This window comes from Anneissia japonica, unplaced genomic scaffold, assembly GCF_011630105.1.
Source record: "Anneissia japonica isolate Jap-2015-1 unplaced genomic scaffold, ASM1163010v1 scaffold288112_len223158_cov157, whole genome shotgun sequence".
In the NCBI taxonomy this organism is placed as follows: domain Eukaryota; kingdom Metazoa; phylum Echinodermata; class Crinoidea; order Comatulida; family Comatulidae; genus Anneissia; species Anneissia japonica.
The window spans coordinates 185,693-200,328 of NW_022745085.1; the positions used below are offsets into that span (position 1 = coordinate 185,693).

At 37.0% G+C, this 14,636-nt stretch overlaps 2 protein-coding genes across 2 annotated transcripts in view; both read right to left on the reverse strand.

Annotated features, from left to right (window-relative positions):
• Positions 1-782: 782 nt before the first annotated feature.
• LOC117119917 (cAMP-regulated D2 protein-like) lies at positions 783-6,328 on the reverse strand. The gene is made up of 4 exons (XM_033264896.1): positions 5,912-6,328; positions 3,974-4,163; positions 3,478-3,608; positions 783-2,366 (listed from the first exon to the last, which is right to left on the reverse strand). Exons 1-4 carry the CDS (start codon positions 6,239-6,241, stop codon positions 1,284-1,286), a joined length of 1,734 nt encoding a protein of 577 aa, XP_033120787.1. The 5' UTR covers positions 6,242-6,328; the 3' UTR covers positions 783-1,283.
• A 2,931-nt stretch (positions 6,329-9,259) lies between these two features.
• Positions 9,260-14,636, reverse strand: part of LOC117119915 (cAMP-regulated D2 protein-like) — a 14,297-nt gene continuing 8,920 nt past the window's right edge. The window contains exons 2-3 of the mRNA XM_033264894.1: positions 12,875-12,999; positions 9,260-11,922 (exon numbers count right to left, since the gene is read on the reverse strand). Coding sequence (XP_033120785.1) covers positions 10,900-11,922; positions 12,875-12,999 — 1,148 coding nt within the window. The 3' untranslated portion in view covers positions 9,260-10,899. The remainder of the gene's footprint in view (positions 11,923-12,874; positions 13,000-14,636) is intronic.

Consider the following 14,636-nt stretch of genomic DNA (forward strand, 5'->3'; position numbering starts at 1 on the left):
AGTTTTAGAGGTACAAAACATAAAGAGCTTCTTAAGATCTTCCCTAGATAATTTACAATCAGTATTATTTGTGAGGATATAATCAATAGCTAATGAAATTGAATCGTTTAATGGGATGTTGAAGCTTTCAACATTGTACGATACTATAAATTTACTTAAGGTATCTATACTGTTAATTTCTTTAACAAAAGCAAATGTGTCAATAGCAATATAGTCAGACAGTAAATTAGGACTTAATATTTTGCAAAGATATTTGGCAAGGTTGTAATTATAGGTATTAGTAGATGAGACAATAGGACGAAATTTTGGAATGGCATTAGGAAGTCTACACTTATGTAACTTAGGAAGTCCATAAAATCTTGGAGGTTGTGAACCACTTGGATAAATGTTCTTGTAAAGTTCAACAAACAACTCATTAAAATATCACTCTCTCATTCTAATTCCTATATACATGACTTACCATAGTATTCCTAACCTCTATATACATGACTTACCTTAATGTTTGCTTGTTTTGTCTTATATCTGACCGATAATATTTAAACTGCTAGTAGCATAAGCGATATTATGATGATGACGTGGGATGATACGTCGAAACATGTCGTTCATAAATGTTATATACTTTATTAGATGCATTACTGCATTTGTATATATAGGCTATATATATACACATATATATATAAACCCGTTATATATATAGGCCTATATTTATATACTGCATATATGTAAATAAATCTTACTTATATGAATATAATACACTCACGAAAGGAAATAATGATGTTATATTCGTATTAAGTCATAGAACTTTAATGGAAAAGTTCACTGTCGCTTATTTAAAATAAATAAAAAAAATAAAATAAAATAAAAACACTTCACTCGGCAGGGTTCTAACTTGCAACCTATTGCTTTCGTAGCAAGTAATATACCGGTATGCCTTTAAAAGGTTAAGCCAGAAACTATCTTATATGTTTGCGTCGCAAACGGAACGTAGTTGAAACTTAATAAGGAAATCAGATGTGTTGCGTTGCAATGCAAGCATATTTGATACTGATAGAAACAGTGCTTAAATAAAATTGATCGTACTGTATATCATAAAATAAAAATCCCCTAGGCCTACGAGTATATTTAAAATTATTATAATATTAACAATAAACTTTGTCTCTGTCAGTTCCATACAGAAACTTAAATTCTTGCCTCTGTTGTTGGCAGACGTTTTACTGAAAATTGTTTCAAAGAATTCTATATTCGCTACAAAATTATTAAAAATCGCTAATTTAATTGTTATTTTATTTTGTATTGCCCACTTTAGAACTCTCAACTTCGTTTACAATTTCAATATCTAATCCGTATGTCACATCATAGCCTATGGAATCAAACAGGTCACAATTGTCTGTTTTATAGTCAGTTAGCTGTTCGTTAATGGGTGTAACTAAACGAATTTGGGCCATGCCATCTTCTACGGTAAACTCAGGCCACGTTGTGAACTCTGGATTGTAATTTGACGTGGATTTCTCCCCAACTTTATTCGGATCCCCTGTATGGGCAAAGTTTGTCCAATAGTATATCATACTATCAGATAGCAGCAATTCCTCAGTTGTATATACATAGCCCAATTCTCCAGCATTTTGAAATATGAAGGGTAGATCACCGCCATGACATACCTTACCATAACAGTAAGACATTCCCGGGCCCCAGGCCTCCTCAAAGGAGACTGCATGAGCGAATTCATACATATACACAGCAGACTGTCCGTTTTGTTGAGCATTAAGTAATGCATATCGTGATGAACAGGCAAACACTAAGTCAGTAGTGATGTCTGTCAGAACGTCGCGCTGATCACCACCAAACAGCTGGAACGGATAGAGAAGCGATATTTTCAACGCGTTAGCACCAAAGAGGCCAAACAATATCGTATTTGCCAAAGCTGTTGGAACTTCAAATGGCAGTAACTGATAAACGTATGGCAACGCATCCTGACTTAAAGCTCCTATAATCATTGGCTTGTCTTGGAAGCTGTTCTGTGCATATGCTTCGAGTGGGTGCATAGCGATCTCAGTGCCATCGATTACGGGACCCCAGTATTCGAAATTCTGTAGCAGGTCTGTGTAATCGACGTTACTTGCCACCACCAGTTGTGCTTCATATATGTCATAAGATGAACAAGAACGTAGGCAATCGATATCGCTGGGAATGCAACCCAGGACGTCTGCTAACTGCACTCCAATTTCGACGGCACTTGCTCGATCACGATAGGGCAGTGTGAACGGATTGCTCTGCATGATAGACCGATGGAAGAGGTTGGCACTGTCTGGTGACGACATATGTATGGCAATTGACTGTGCTCCAGCACTTTGACCGAATAATGTTACCTACAAGAATAAAGAAGTACCAAGGATGTATTTAGTAGCAGGTACGGTACGTTTGAATGTCTCCAGAGAAGTTTCCTAAAATTCTGCATAGCTAGTTAATAGATAAGGCTTAGATAAGCTCTAAATCGTTTGTGGTAATGCTTTATTCAAATCCCGGTTGGGGTAATTTTTTTCACACTTGCTGATTCCGTTTTCAATATATATATATAATTAAATATTTTTTTCAAAATGCTGTAATCTAAAATCCCTTAAATAAATTAACCTTTTAAATTCTTAATTGTCATTCCGTGGACTCCGCCCTCTGGCCCGTTTCTTACGTACCACTGCCCGTTTCTGACGAGAGCGTAAGAAACGGGCAGTGGTACGTAAGAAACGTAACTGCCCGTTTCTTACGCTCTCGTCAGGGACATTCCCTTCTCCACCGCAGTCGGGCAAATCCTGGCGGCACCCATCAGAAATAAATATTTACTACAGCAGTAGTAAACTTTTACAGTGCTGTAACCTGTCTCTTATACACATCTTGTTGGCTAACCTATGTAAATTCTATAGACTGGATACCCTATTCACTTCCCTATATCCGCCACTGCTATCTATCATTTATTCGTATCAGCATCGAGCGAAGTCTACGACTGTGGAAATTACCTCAATCCGCTGTTGAACATTCAACAGTATAGGCCTATCAATCCAGTCTTCTAAACTCTTCCACCTCTTTCTTCCTGATGTTTTTTTTTTGTGTTCTGGATAATAAATTTAGGCTAATGTATTAAAATTCAGAATTGACTGAGTCAATTCAATCACTGGTTATATTTTTTTCCCCATTGATTCAAATACAAGGCCCATACCAGGGCTAAAAAAAACTAGGTCCTATCGCGATAGAGGAGCTGATATCAGGCTGACCAGTGAGCTCACAGACTAGGAAGTAGCGCATGCACAAAATGTGGTCTATATGAAGCGTTATGGATAATTCATTAACATTTTACCAAACTTACCTACGAAAAATAAATTGCTGCCTGCACTAGACCGAAAGGTGGCGGCAAGCCTAATGTCAGACTTTTCACAATACAGAGCACGTAACTGCAAAATAGTTGGTAAAGACAAAATATATTTTTACCGAATTAGGGTCACCACCAAATGCGGCAATATTTTCTTGGACGTACTTAAATGCAAGTCGTTGGTCTAAAATGGCAAAGTTTCCATTCAGGCTTTCATCGATACCGTCGGCAACCAAGAAACCCAATGCGCCTTGGAAATCAAAGGAAAGTGTTGTCAATACGTTTACATGTCAACAGAATCAATATCAAATTTACTTGGAAAATAAAATAGCACAAGTCCTTTATGAAATCACAATTCAAATATATCTTTGTTGTGTTACTATAATGAGTTATTTAGCTCACGTATAGAGTAAGGTATACATGAGTTTAAAATCTTGAGTTTCTGAGGCGGCGCTCAGATAATTATATTCCGAGTTTTGAGTAGGTGATTGACGTCATTTATAAGGGCGGTTGCTTTTATTTAAAATTTGATTCCTACAAACATAATATTACTTGATTTCTTTAATGCTCACTTTTTGTCGGTGACAAAAATATTTACAAAATACAGAAGCTTACCCACTCTATAGTTAATCACCACCATTATTGTATTTGTTGTGTTTGCTAAATGCTGTCCATCGTAAAGTAATGTTGCAGCTCCACCATGGTCGAAGTTTCCACCGTGAATAAAAATCATTACTGGAAGGCTATCAGATTCTTTCACATTGAGCGGAGTGAATATGTTCAAATACAGGCAATCTTCATCAAACTCAAAAAAAAAGAAATAATAATAATAATAATAATAGGCACTTTAGGCAAGAGGACGGCAATTCGGGTTAAGCGCCCAAATGTTTGTTGTGGTCTTCATCGCTCTGATGAGCATAGAACCACCGTCCAAGCGCCTTCTTGTCCTGCTGGGTAAAGTGCCTATTAATATTGGTTTGTGAAAAGTTAATACACGGATTAAACATTGAGTTTGATATTGGCATGTGTGTGTGGGGGAGGGGGTTGCGTGTGTGTGTGTGTGTGTTATTTTGGTGTTATTAGAAAGATAAGTTAAATAAGACTTATTAATTTTGTTTCAGATTTAATTGGAACGCTTTCCCTTAATTAATCCAATCATAATTATGTATCATGGGTTTCGCTAGTGGAGGTGGGTGGATTGGGGGAAGCTCTCTCCCGTCGGGAAACAATCCAATCTCAAGTCAGGGGGAAAATCATTTCGACAGGAAGAAAAAAATTAAATATTTTTTTCAAAATGCTGTAATCTAAAATCCCTTAAATAAATTAACCTTTTAAATTCTTAATTGTCATTCCGTGGACTCCGCCCTCTGGCCCGTTTCTTACGTACCACTGCCCGTTTCTGACGAGAGCGTAAGAAACGGGCAGTGGTACGTAAGAAACGTACCACTGCCCGTTTCTTACGCTCTCGTCAGGGACATTCCCTTCTCCACCGCAGTCGGGCAAATCCTGGCGGCACCCATCAGAAATAAATATTTACTACAGCAGTAGTAAACGTTTACAGTACTGTAACGTATCATTACTCAAAAAGAACAAACAAATACCCACGAAAATACAATCGTTAATATAAACATCGAGTTTCCACGCTATTAAAGTCTAATACAAAGTTATACTGGTATGACAAACAAAAAGACGTAATAATAAACAAAAACAAAGCAGTGGCGATGACTAATTTAATTAGCAACAAAAGCATGTCCAAATATTTTTATAATTTTTAATAAAAGGCATAAATAAGGACTGCTTCAATGACGCTTTAAAGAAAGAATCATAAGTAAGCCTGGTATCACTTTCAAACCTACGAACAGATGTAAGCCATATCAGAATAATTAAAGTTAATTAGTTTCAATGTACCAGCTTGTTGTTTCTGTATCGTATTTAGCGCCCTGTTCTCTATTATAATAGCTGGATTGTTCATTGGCTGGTTTTAGTGAGGCCACCGACGCCAAGTTATAGAGCCTAAGTGACGTATAAGTTTAGACAAGTTTCTTTTAGCACTTGTTTAAATTACTGTTAAAAATAACGATATTCTTGCAAAACTTTTCAATAATAAATTTGAATTTAAGGTAATGATTATTTTTTAGATCATCTATCTACTTAATGTGACTTTATATGCAGTTTAAGAAAGCGCAAGCAAAGTTATTTGCGTTGTTAGGGATCGACGTCACTATAACGCGACTTCGCTCGCACTTTTGAAACTGCATAAACAGTCGCATCTAGCGGTTAGATGGTTTGAAAATAAAATTCCTACGTTAAATTTAAATTTATTATTGAAAAGTATTGCAAGAATCGTTATTTTTAACTGTAATTTAAACAAATGCCAAAAAACTTTTCTAAACTGGTACGTCACTTTGGCCCTCCAACATGGCGTCGGAGGCCTCACTTTTTTCTGTACCAGGATTGGCCGATGAGCAATCCAGCTATTATAGTATAGAAATCAGTGATTTAGCAAGTCCTTTTGTATTGAGTGTGATTAATAACAAAAATGAGTTATATTACCACTTCTGGGCAGGTACCAATTGGGTCTCCACAAACTTGCGGACATGCCGGTGGCTGACTGATACTCAAGAATGTATTTTCACCCATTGACAGAGGTTCTTCTGGAGCCTTCCAACGCCTTTGCCCAACCGGTGGCATCGCATAAGGGATGCCGTAAAATATCCGTGAACGTTCTGATACTAGTCCTTGCAGTGCGCCATAATTTGTGTACACAGGGTCTGTGTAACTCTGACACGAATCTGTTTCTGCGTGCCCCACACTTTTTGCAAAAATCGAGATAACAGGACAGTTAAGAAAAATATACCAAACTGCTAAAGTACTGAACATCATGGTGAGAAGATTATATCGCCGACTTCATTGAACAACTGACAATAACACTTCTAGTACGTCAGATACAAACGTCAATTAAAGTGTACGGAAGAGTTGGTGATTTTTGCGGGTGTAGAAACCACTAAATCGAGTAATAAAATCGGATGACATTCGCAGTTAATCGCGTAGAACAAGTATATTGTGCAATCTTTAAGTGTGCATATGATTTAGCGGGTATTACAGAATGCATTGTCATACTTCTTATTCATATTTTAATAGCAGTACGTATTACAAACAGATATTGTTTTTCAAATATATTAGTCGCACTAGAATGCATACGGTAGGGAATGCAATCTATCTCAATAGAGACACAACCAGATATTCATCAATTGCAGTGAATTTATTATTTATGATGTTATGACAAAAGCAGATCTCTGCACACATTATCACATCTCTCTGTGATGTTTAATTGTAGGAAGATACTGTTGGTTTCTACACAAATTGTTTCTAATTATAATTTCTTTATGTGTCCGTTTAAATACTGAATAAGTTCGGATGTGCAAATGATATAATACTAGAAATATAATACAATATAAATGTCTTTAAAATTAAATTTATATTATTATATAAATCAAATTTTGTAATGAGTGCCTTTCTGAAATTTGTCTGATGGTAATCTGATGCCAAATTTAAAGTCTATATGTTTATTACACGGTATCTTCAATTACATTATTTCATAACTTTACCAAGAATACAATAGCAATATCAAGGGCTCTAATCATTACAGTTGAATACTTCACATCAAACAAGGCTTGTCCCCGATAGTATACATCTCTCGTTTGTTGTATGTATGATTGAATTTGCTTGAATACGTGTTGACAGGATATTATGGTTCTTTTCCTTATAGACAATACAATATGTTGTCCCAATAGTTGTGAAGAGAGCTTAACTTAGGCCAATTCAGGACAAACAATGTCCAAACAATCGGCCGATGCGATGCCATTGGCCATCGATGCTGGTAGTACTTTGTTCCGTGTAGATGACCCTCAGTACACTTTGCTGGTATGCATGAATCAAGAAGTTATAAATAATAAGTGTTCTTTAGTCTTATTCTTTATACCAACTTGCTAGGATTTTGTAATGCCCTTTTTATATTTCTTGTTTTAACACTATATTAAAAAAAAATTCAATAGCTACCAGCCATACACCCCGATATAGAAAGGAAGGAGAAATGTCGATACTGTACATCATAAACTGATTATTTGAGAGATTCCATGGTCATGGCATCTTCTTGGAGATAAAAACAGAGTTTCTGCTCGTCTGTTTGAAATACTGTAGTATGGTAAACAGTACAGACTTGGCTGATGATGATGATGATGATGATGATGATGATGATGATGATGATGATGATGATGATGATGATGGTGATGATGATAAAGATGATGATGATGATGGTGGTGGTGATGATGATGACGATGGTGGTGATAAGGGTGGTGGGGTGATGGCGGTGGCGGTGGTGGTGGCGGCGGCGGCGATGATGTTGATGATGATGATGGTGGTAGTGGTGATGATGATGATGACGATGGTGGTGATGGTGGTGGTGGCTGTCTCTTATACGTGGTGGTGGTGGCGGTGGCGGTGGTGGTGGCGGCGGCGATGTTGATGATGATGATGATAATGATGATGATGATGATGATAATGCACAATAAGTAATTTAAAATGTTAAAATGAGCAGTTAATTAAATTCAAGCGTTCTCAAAACCCTCACAGTCAAGATGACACCACTCTCCCAATATTGTAAATGCTGTACTGTTAACCTCTCATCAACATAAACTTCTTAAAATCTAGGTGAACTGTCTTTAACTTAGGGTATTATACATGTCCATTTATATAGGCTAAATAACTCAGTCAATCGGCTTACATAGTATTGTTGAAGCAACATTATATATATATTTTTTAATATTATATTTTATATAGGTTTTGTTAAACATGAGTCTATACCCCTGGTTCTTAATTAATTTGTTTTAAAGGGCTAAAAGTTGAGTTGAGTTGAGCTCACGGGCCAACATTAATATCTGAGTGATGAAGCAATTCGTTATAATGTTTTTGGTAATTTCAAATTCTACTTTTTGTTGTGCTACACATATTAGCGTACTGTAAACATAAAAGAATGTAAAAACAATAAGAAATTACATTCTGTGCATAACAAACGTTAGTTATATAAACATTTAACACACACATACATGTGAAGGAGCTACAACCGATGACATTGAAAACATACCTTACAAGTGGTGACATAATCTTCGTTTTTTATGTTAAAAATGTGTGTAATGCTATATCTGTGAGTAAGCAAGGGATGTTTAGCAACAGCCCTAACATTGAGTAGGCCATTGCATAACTGAGTACGAGTATGTCACAAGATACCGCTGCTTATTTTTACAACACACAACGTGTGTCTATGAACTTAGATATTTCACCAGGTGGTATATAGAGGGAGCTCTCACTGTTTAAAGCTATTTTGAGAACTGGCGACGTCATCGCTTGTGAGTATGTCATCTCTAAACAGGTGTGTCTTCACAGGTGTGTCATCGGTTGGTATGGGTTCACAGAAGCCCACACACACACACACACACACACACACACACACACACACACACACACACACACACACACACACACACACACACACACACACACACACACACACACACACACACACACACACACACATATATATATATATATATATATATATATATACACCTTGACACTCAACTAACAGGTATTTCCTTAGCTAGAACTTACTTAATCTTTGGTATTTGATAGAAAATTAATATTTTTGTTTGATCTCAGTGGTAAAGACAAGCTAGCGTACAAACTAAACATACACGTGATGTTGTCACTAACATACACGTAAATGTTGTTAGTGGAAATGGCACAAGGGTTGTGTTTTTTATTTTCACATTTTATAATATTAAATTTACTGAAAACAACAATTACAATTAAATAGACATTTTGTTAACAAGGACAAAAAACCAATTTCCTCAAAGTACAGACATTTCTCGTTTAATTAATATATATTGGTTTTTTTTTTTTAATAGGGGGTTGCGTTTTTGTTTTCACTTATAGTGGGACAATCATTTATCAAATGACTTTAATTTTATTACGTTTCTCTGCAGATATTATTCTCCTGAAGACGATCGAAGCAACTCAATCGAAACGTCGAGACATTCTCAACAAACAACATTATATATATTATTACTTCGCCATGCAAACCCTTAACAAATACCGTATATAATTTTATTTCTATTTGCTCTTTTTTTCACAAGGGCTAGATTCAATGACTTCATGGGCCGCCTATTAAGAACCAAGCGCCATACCATAAATCATTGCATCCTATCGATGTACTGTAATGTTAGGCAAGTAAAAAGACATCTATCGACAAAATTAATTAAATTATATATTTAATAACTTTAATTAATAATTCGTTTATTACTTTCATATCTATATATCCCACAATACTAGACATCCCAGGTGATAATTTTATAATAATTTAAACTCTACCACATGCAGTCTGATGGCGCACATCTCAAGACGTGGAACGTGGGGTTGGCAAAGTGTCAGTACGGGCCGTCAAACAGGTTGTGGTTCGAATTTCTTACTTTCTTAAAAAAAAATATGTCTGCTTGTCTGTCACTAATGGGTTCCTCTGGATGGATGCTGTCGCATCGAATTCATCTGTTTGTGCACAATACACTGCAGTACCGCAAGGTTATGCAATCCCTATGCAAAAAGATGCAAATGAGCCGGTTTGCCAACAGTGACCACATGTAATAACGTCTTATTCTTTTGATCAAAAGGCAACGGAACTAGAGGGAGGAAGATGTGTGATAATGCATAAAAGAGCATGGCGCATTTTAGAGTGGGAAAAGATGGGACAGACATATTGAAGTTGGTTTATACCAAAAAGAGCCACCCGGTATATTGTATTGAATGAGGGTGCGGAACATTAAATTTTAATAGGCGTGGTATGGGGAGGTGGAATTTATGAAGATTGCCGTGCGTCTTCAATTTGTTGTAGAATTTTGGTCACGGCCACAGATTAGGGAAGGTTTGCCATGATTGTTATTATAGACCACGTATTGTCACATAAAAAAAAAAAAAAATAGGCATAGATTTTATAAAAGAACATGTAGTATGACAGGCAAACACAGAGAAATACACTTGATAATTATAGTACGCACAACTCACTTCAAAAGAAAATACTGTGCAAAACATCATAGCAGATAATGCAGGGCGTGCGCGGAGACGCTTTTACATGCGTCAAATTCGTGACGTAGTATCATGATTGAGGTGTGTCAATGTGAATGCTCACGTCATCAAAGTGACGTCACAACAATTGTTATTAATTTTGGTCTGATAATAATGATTAGCCCTGCAATTTTTGGCTGTGTTAATTTAATAGTAAAACTGCAGAAATAAACAATGTCCAAACACTGCGCGTCGTTTTTTCGTATTCTGCCAAATCTGTTATTCAATTGCTTCTCACATTCTCGCCAGACTGCGTTTCGGGACAATGTGTCTATTGGTATTGACTATAAGACAAATAAGTTCTGGGTATTGACATTAATGTGGGATCACCGCATACCGTTAACAGAGTTTTGGTACATCGACCACTATTAACACAAACGTATCGACTCATAACCTATTGTATCCCAGAAATCACAAATTCTCTCTTGGAAATCTGTTTCAACTTTACTCCATGGTGTTTTAAAGTGCATATATGCCCATTCATCTGCCGATGTATAGGGTAGCCATTTTGTCAGATAATTACTTTTGTTCGACAACTGTTGGTTTGGATCGCCAGAATGAGCAAAGTTTGCCCAGTACTTAACCATATCATCTGCGAGATTTAACTCATAATTGGTGTATTTATAACCGGCAAGTGTAGCATCGTGGAAAACAAAAGGTAGATCAGACGAGTGGCAGACGTGCCCTCGGCAGAATGAAAAATTACCCCATGCATCTTTAAAAGAAAAAGCGTGATCAAACATGTACGAATATAAGACAGGCACACCTTGCTTTACCATTTCTCTGGTAATGTTCCTCGTAGAACACGTAAATGCATAGTCAGTTAACAATCGGGCGAGTAAATTACGATGGTCAGCTTCTAGTGGGTCGGGGACGTATCGAAGTAGAACTCTATATGCATCCTGACGAAATAAAGCAAGTAACAACTCCACACTTTCCAAAACTGAAACCCTACTACTAAAAGCTTCATAGACAAATAACCTGCCCTCTTCGGTTAGAGACCCTACAATTAGCGGTTTGTGCTGGAACATGCCTTGTCGCACTGCATCCATAGGAGACAATGGAATAAGATCTCCACCGACTGTTGGGCCCCATGCTTCGAACAGTTGTAGCAGATGATACGCATCAGGGAGTATTTTAGACGCCGCTTTAATCTGTGCTTTGACGATTTCGTCTGCAGTACAACTCCGCATACAGGCAACATCTCTAAGAGGACACAATAGATACAGAGCTAAGTAATCACTTAAATACAAAGCACTTGTGTGCTTTCTAAAAGGAAGAGTGAATGGATTACTCTGGATGATGGCACGATGGAAGAGGTGGTTACTGGAATTGGAGACCAGATGAAGGCTGACAGATTGAGCACCAGCACTCTGGCCAAACAACGTCACCTAAGATAAAAATTAATATGAAATTTGTTAAATGGCATTATGTGAAACACACACTGATGGAATAATTTATTTATTTCAACGATTATTCTACGGTGTCTTAATAACAAAGTACACAAAATAAGAATTAAATACTAATTATCACAATTATTTAATTAGATCAATAATCCAATAGGGACGATGTTAAAAACAATGACACAACGTTTTCCATAGAAAGAACTATTTGTTTTGTTAAAGAATGTCTTTATTTCATAAATAATATCAGAGATAAATCCAGATATTTTTCTCCTAATGACGATTGACGCAACTCAGTCGAAACGTTGAGGTATTCTCTATTAAACAATAGTTCTTTCAGAACTATGGCGTGGTGTACCGAAATGCCATCTTTAACTATATATCAATATACAAACAAACATGCCATCTTTTACTGTATCATAACAACGAAACATGCCATAATGTTATTAAATCGGTGTCGGGCGAGGGAGCTTTCCCCGTACCACACTGGCGCCACTACTATTTCCATGCTCATAATATGTAAGAAGCGGTTTGGCGCAGCGGGAACGGTTTGGTTTCCCAACCTCGAGGTCGGGGTTTCAATCCCTCCCTGTGCATTTCGCTTGCGTCCTTAAGCAAGTCACTTTATTGCGTTGCTTCTCTCCACCCAGGAGTATAAATGGGTACCCGGTGGGGTTGCCTGCTCCTGCGCTGATTACCAGCTGCAACACTTAGCATGTGGACCCAATGACCAGGGAAAGGAACTGCGCTTTATAACCGCAAGGAAGAGGCGCATTATAAATGCCCTAACTAGTAGGCCTACCAGATAATATCAATGCATCCGATGATTGTTTCTTTTCGCTCAAGTCCTAGTTTACCCACACAAAACAGTTAAGATAGCCTATCGCATGTACTGTCAGACAAGTTTCAGATCATGGAAGCAGTTTTCTAATGCACGCACCTTATCAGAGTCACCACCAAAATTGCCAATGTTGTCCCTGACAAACTGCAGAGCAAATTGCTGGTCAATAAAACCTAAGTTTCCGTCCACACCATCTTCTCCAAAAACAGCAAACCCCAATGCTCCTGTAAAAACGTACTATTTTTGTTATTTGTCAAATGGTAATATTCAACCGTCATTAAAAAAACAAGATTTATCCTTAACATAAAAAAATATGAAAGCAATTAGCAGATTGAAAATGACGTAAATATACTGATCAGGTGATATTATTAAATATTGTTGAATTCATATTATTATTGTAACTTGTGTATTTTATACAAAATAGTGCAAAAACTCAGTACACTATCAATTATAGGAATGATTAAAATGGTTAAAATCCTGTGGATCGGTCTGTTATTGCACACAGATATTAGAGTAATAGGTTTATGGTTAAATATTAATAATTAAACTAATTAGAATATTGTAATATATTGGTATTTACCATTAATCTTATGGGCCTAAATCGCAGGTTTTCTTGTTTTCTAGTATATATCATTTGACATGTTGATTGATTAATACACAGATCCCACAATTTGCTCATTATGCAAATAAGTTTACAATCAAACGGTTATACTTTTGGCATCATTGCTGATTTTTTTTTGTGCATATTTATTATAAAATCATCAAAGTAAAAGCATCTGGAAATTAAAAAAGAATATTGGGGCCCAGGGAGGGACTTTTGGAGAAGGAGAATCTAGAACACTTCAGCCCCACCATGGATGGGGCTGCAGTAACGAAGTTTATGATTAACCTCTTAGACATAAATTGGAATATAATTTGCTTTGTTTATCTTTATTTTTAGAAAGAGGGCCCGGGCCGGCTGGGTTTCAAGGGATCTAACAATGAATTTTTTAAAGTCAAAACCTTCTCAGCGAACCGGGGCATTTTCTTAAGATGATGCTGTTAATGTTGTTATTATTATAACAAAGAGGATATGAGACGGAGACACCCCACCCCCTGACAGGGACGTAGCCAGGATTTTGAAAGGGGGGTAGCCGTTATGCGAATTACGTAGGACCCCGGCGGGGTCAAAGGAGGGTGGGGGCGAATCCCCCTGTGAAGTAGCGCAATCTGAACGATCTTAGGACTGTTTGAAAGGATAAAGTGAAAATTGCAATAGACGCATTATAAATAAGTGCAAAAATAATTATATAATAAATCAACAGTGGCAGATCCAGGAATTCGAAAGAGAGGTAAACCAGCTGGGAGGGACATTCACAGACTGAGGAACCACTCTCCTCAGCCCCACCACGGTTGGGGCTGAGGTAAGAAAATTTATGAGTAGGGCATCTCTAGACGGCCGGAAATTACACTCTCGCACTTCAATTTGAATATATTTTTCTTTTTTTTCCTTAAAAAATGAAGGGGTGGGGACCTTGAACCAAGAATTCTTTATCCAGAAGTCATAATCACGAAAAATGGACATGAAAAACCAGATCACATCCTAAAAACAAACAGCAGTCACTAAGACATACATCAGGAGCCGACTCGATGGAGTTTAATGTCATACCCATGGAAGGACACAGATCTGTTCTGAAAGGTGGAGGGGGAGGGCATTTTGTGAGTCGACACCCACCTCAGCCCCACCATGGTTGGAGCTGAGGTGAGAAAATTTGAAGAAATAGTACCTCTAGATGGCCAGAAATGACACTTTTAGTAAAATTCATCATCATCACATCACCATTAGTCAATATGAAGCGCCAAAAAAAAAAAAAAAAAAAAA